This window comes from Symsagittifera roscoffensis, chromosome 6 (genome assembly GCF_963678635.1).
Source record: "Symsagittifera roscoffensis chromosome 6, txSymRosc1.1, whole genome shotgun sequence".
Classification (NCBI taxonomy): domain Eukaryota; kingdom Metazoa; phylum Xenacoelomorpha; order Acoela; family Convolutidae; genus Symsagittifera; species Symsagittifera roscoffensis.
In genome coordinates, this window is record NC_087067.1 from 47,294,373 (window position 1) to 47,300,372 (window position 6,000).

Below are 6,000 nucleotides of genomic sequence, written 5' to 3' on the forward strand. Positions count from 1 at the left end.
GAAAAAATACAACTCACACGCGATTTATCTGACAACACCATGATCTATCAAGGAATTAGATTACCTTGTAAAAACGATCAAGGCTATTGTGACCGTACAACACGAACACAAGCAACAATTGTTTGGTTCCCCGAAGACACATGTACAACATTTCAAGTAGCAAAAATACACGCTCGTATGATAAAATTTCACGAAAAATATTTTATACAGTCAGTTCCATATGAACAAGTAAATCCATCACGAAAACAAAGTTCTAATTTTAGGAACATACACAATATAGAAAATAAATTGACACGTTTTCAAATATATCAAGAAACAGAACTTGCATGTAAATATAGAAACCCACTTCACAAAACACAATACTCCGAAATATTAGTTGAATACGAAAAAGGATTCGACATGACCACTGGAAAAATAAAAATCGACCCATACGCCACAAGTCATCCTATAAACGAAGGAACATCATATATACCAGTTAATTTTCAAAAAAGTAAAGGTCAACCTGGTGGACATCTAAAACCCCATGACACTAGAAGCACACGTTTACAAGAACTATCACTAATGAATAGTACATATTTCGGTAATATCCACTATGATATTCACCTAGATATGAAATTAGACTACACAATTAGCCGCATTTTTCAAGAAATGTCACTCGCTGAATTAGAAACACTTCACCAACTATGCGAATTAGAAAGGACACAAATCCTACAATCACTTGCACTAGCAGTATTAAAAATACCCTACGCAGGATATTTACTATCAAGCAATAGATCAAATTTTTTAGACTACGAAGGAAACGTTTTATGGTTTTATACCTGTACCAAAAAAGTATCACCACTATATGTTTTTGAAGATAAACGATGCTATAAAAGAATCCCTATCTTTTATAAGAATAAAGTACATTTCGTTGACACACTTTCAAGACGAACCTATTTCTGGGATACCGCAGTCCCATGTGGATCAGAAAATAGCCACAATGTAGTACAACTGAACCCTGATGAAGATAAATATTACCTTCTTACCCCATATCCCACATTATTGCAATCACTCAAAAAATTTTCACCTGAAAGCATTAGAGCTATTGCTCGAAACCCAAATATTGACCTACAATCAATTGGAATATATTCAAAATCCGATATCCAACATCACATTAGAACACAACAATTCCAAGAATTATTAACACAAATGGACACTATACAAAGACAATCAATTGACCAAAACTTACGCAAACTTGCCGAAACCGCAGGATTTGCAGATATTTATACACAAGATTATAGCGGATATTTTAAAGACATTAAAGACTATATATATCTAAACGGTGAAATATACCGACCACAAGATATCTCACCTATAAATATTTTTAGCTTTGTTACACTCAAAAACGAAATTCTTGATTTTCTAGGATGGCCCTATTACATCTTGGAAAAATTAACTATTTTATACGCAATGTTTAACTTTATAGGATTTCTTTTTTCACTCTTAAAAGGAATCTACAATACATGCGCTATACACACACAAGTAAATAGACAAGCAAGTGTAGCACGCATACTATTTGCAGGATTTTTTGGAATTTTTTCATCATCAATAAACAAAATTCTTTTAGACGCACAAATAAAAGAATACAACACAAAAATAGCAGCAAGACAGAACACATATGACGAAGAACATAACAATGTAGACATAACGCCTACAGCACCACAGTTACCACCCCTACCGCATAACCATCCATTATCACTAGTCCCACAAAATTTTCGAAATTTAGCAATAACACATAATCCAAATTTTAGACCAACCATATCACAAAGTCCCATTCAACATATAATGACACACCATTCACTAGATGAAAATACATATGAAAAAATTATAGAACAACCCCATACCACCACTTTTCAGTCTCAAAATAATAATTTTTTTAGCCCACGATGAGCCGACAACTTGGATCCCTACACCGCTCAAATTCCCACCCAACCAACCTCAACACTCCAATTACAATAATTCCACTTTTTGCTTTCCCGCCACCCGATTTCCCAACCAATAATATAACATCAGGCATGAATTCAGACACTAATTCACATATCTCAGTTTTATACTCCATTTCACAACTCAAAAACCCAAATATTGAAACCCCTGATGAATTTGCAGACTCTGAACCATCTCCATCCAATAATTTTCAAACCAATCCCTCAGTTTTTTCAAAACCCCCTTTTCAACCAATCCCACCAAATAACCCACTCCCATCCATTTCTACACCCTCTTATGCTTCACAAGTCACCCCAACCTACTCTTCACTTCATTCAGACTGATCATCCAATTCTCCAGACACCCCCCAAATCTCCCAAGAACTAGATAATTTTATCACTCTATAACAACAACCCTTCCACCTTGACACCCCCACTATAAACCAGATTTCATCCACAATAGAATCATCAAACCCACCTACTCCTACACCCTCTTCAGCTTATACCGCATCATTAGCACCATCGTTTTCAATTCATCAATTCCAAATACACCTCACCATTCTTTCTTAACTTCACATATTGCATTAAAGATACTAACCTTCATGGTATTCTTCGAAATTATGATCCCATAACCCAAATGTATATTTTTTGTCCAATCACCAAGACCTTCAACGCAGAAGAATCCAGACCCTTCCTTATCCCACATGAATTTATTCAACCTATAGAAATCCCGATATTAGAATTCATCCACAACACTAAATACAATCACAAATTATATAATCTCATCCAAAACACACCTTATGAGTTTGCAGTTGGCACTGAAGAACTAAAAACCATTAAAGCACTTCAATTGCTTTGGCCACTGCTTCAAACTAAAAACATCATTCGCATACTAGCAAAATTACTAACTAATTCCGACATAATACACGACATCTTCCCCCACGGTTTTTTCCCCGACGACTAACAGGTAAGTATAATTTATACATATTCTTAACTAATAAATTCAAATTAAAAAACTAACCATTCTTTATCCATGTCTTATTTAGATTTTTAGTCTTCATCCCACGATCATCTGCAAAATACACAAAAGAAAAATAAAAAATAGAAAACTTCTTCAAATTGTTCAAAACTCTATTAATATTTTGCACCAGCTAAATTCAATAAAATTCATACCAATGTATTAAATTAATTTATAAATTGTTTCCCTACAAGCAGTAAATCTCATAATAATGAAAATTTGCAACTTAATTTTTCCCAAAAACTAGCAGTAAAATTGAAATTCTATGTAGTAAATTGATAAAACGAAAATGCAGTACTAACCTTTTTATATTTCTATTCACTCGCACAAAAATTCTATCCAAACCCGCACAGCTCGCCCACGAAGAATTGTTTAAATAATGAATTTCAGTTTCAAGCTTTCACACTCAACAACTCTAACACACGATAACACGTTCTAACTTTCCTTTAACCCGGTTGGAAAGGAATTATATACTAAACAAAACTAACCAATGCAGCTTACTAAACACCACAAATCATAGAATAACAGCATGACTAAGAAAAGGAAACCAACGGTACCCAAACCGGATTAACCCAGTTTAAAACTGGATAATTTATTCTTTTTAAGACTATTATAAAGTCTAAGAAAGAAATAATAAAACACAAAAAAGTCGAAAGACAAACCCATACCAAAAACAATTTGATTTTTGAAAAAAGGACACAACCAACGAAACATAAGAAAAACCACAATAAACCCAACATAAAACGTTATCACATAACAGGACCTCTTACAGAAACCGCACGAAATCATACTCCCACTCCTGGCCTAACCCACCAGAGAGGACGTCCTGAGCATGCTCTATAGCCGGCCTAACCCACCGCGCTACATCCACGCTTTGTGACCACACTCCTATTTTTAATAAGAGGTACTCAAGGGTGAGTAACTCTTCAAAATAACCGAACTAAAACAAAAAGCTTTTGTGAAAACAACTAACCAAAATCATAATTAAAACACCAAACTAATAAAAATTTTATAAAATGTAAATTACACCTTGCAGTATATAGATCAGCATACAACACCAAAGACGAACATCCAAAGACAAAATGACCCACTACACTCGAAAAAGAATGGCCAACCACAATCAATATGCCGCCCACAATCACAACTCAAAGGATTTAGAGTACGACTTGACTTCGCAGAAAAGGACTTCATTGAACTAGACCAATGACCACCTCGATGTTCAAGTATACGTACAGATCCGAGTAACCAGGCATCCCTTCCACGCACAATCTCCACGCCATTCCCAGACAAGGTCAACCCAAAAGAAGTTCTCTACATGAAACAGAAAAACCTGTCATAGCCAACCATTCTGAAATCAGATTTGAGTTTGTTGCGAAAACCCAGTCGTTGTCATGAGAAGACACAGCGATTGAACCTGGAACTTCTCTAACAAGAGAACCCAGAAGAAATATGATGTTCGCCAAATACCAACGTTCATCATCCATCCTTTGAATTGCAGAAAGACTATTCTAAAAAACTCTGTAAAACCCGGATGGGTGGAACCTGATCTAAACTATATTTTATGATTGGATAAATTAGATATTTTACCACTGTAAAGTATTTAATATTAACCAATCATGATCCATTTAACTAACAACCCACTTATTTGTAAGTGCTGAAATTACTTGTAATTTCAGCACCAGAGAGATTTGAATTTAACTTAGAAATTAGTTGCCTCTCCAAGAGAACTTCAGCAGCCGCAATAAACCAGTATACCCTAGATCTATTGAGCCTAGCAGAGACTAGTTAAACAACCTGAGACTAGATAGTATAAGAGTAAGATTAGGATCGGTATTAGACTAAGAAGTTGCACGAATCTATCCGGCCGAAAATAAGATAGCGTGACGAGCAGACGGTGTACCCTATCCGAAATTACTCTATGAGTTAACCACATCGATCCTAACTCACAATCAAAATACATTTTTGCTCCGCCTAAGAATAACGATAAACAAAAATCAGCAGCACCATCCGCACTACATACCTTGTAAAAATTCAAAAGTTTGCTCTGTGATCTGCTTTACTTTTGTCAATTTCGAGCTGAACCAACGAAAACAAAAACACGCAAGAAAAAATTTCACCTCAAAATAATTGCTCTTGTTCTGTTTCCCTCTGTGTCGTTTATACTCGTAGTCCACGAAGTCTTCGGCGTTCAGTAATTTCACAAATGCAAACTTCGGGAAAACTTTGTGGACTCTGATTTTCAAATCCGACAAAAAATTCTTCTGAGTAAACTCGCCACTGGAAAACTCTAATTGAAACAGCAATCTGTAAGTGTAATGTTCTAACTGTTCACTTAACTCCTTGAAAACTACTTTTTTCTCCGTTAAAAACTGGAGAAACTTTTGCAACTTGAGCCAATTTTGAACTGATCCATCGGAAAATAAATGGACAAAAATTTTGACCATGTTCAATTGTAAGTCATCTTCAGAGAGTGCATTCGGATCCGATTGAAATTGATTTTCTCGTCCAATCAGATCTCTCGTTTGTCCCAATAATTCCTCAAACTTTGAATCGTAAATGGTTTGTTTTTCTTTCTCAAAAGCCATTGTTGAGAGTAATTTCAATAAAGTAAGAAGATTACGTGGATTTTTTCTAAAGTGTGTTAAATTGACTATTTTATCACCATATTGTGATAGATATAAGAATCTGTTTATTAATACACATATAGAAAAACTGAAAGACAGTTTAAACTCTGTACATTACAAAAAATTGCATTTATAATTTCACGTGCGTCTCTGGCGAATACATTCAAAAAATATACGTGATTGAATATGACGCTCACGCTGCTTTCGTGTACACGCGGTTGTTAGAAAAGGCTTGAAAATGACCATAAGCCATGATAACAGTCTTAAAAAAGTTTTTGACTAAACTCTTACATGTATGAAAGCTCTTCAAAAAAACACGATATTTAGTTCACAGAAAATTCGGGAAAATTCGAATAATTCCTGGCAAAAAGCTGCTATCTATTATCACTCGTACATG

General features: G+C 34.9%; 1 protein-coding gene across 1 annotated transcript in view; it reads right to left on the reverse strand.

Moving 5' to 3' along the window:
- Positions 1-5,606, reverse strand: part of LOC134847926 (dynein heavy chain domain-containing protein 1-like) — a gene marked incomplete at its 5' end in the record, with an annotated part of 29,506 nt that extends 23,900 nt beyond the window's left edge. Inside the window, 1 exon segment of the mRNA XM_063865215.1 lies at positions 5,097-5,606. Within this exon segment, the coding sequence (XP_063721285.1) occupies positions 5,097-5,564 (468 nt within the window).
- Between the last annotated feature and the right edge of the window lie 394 nt (positions 5,607-6,000).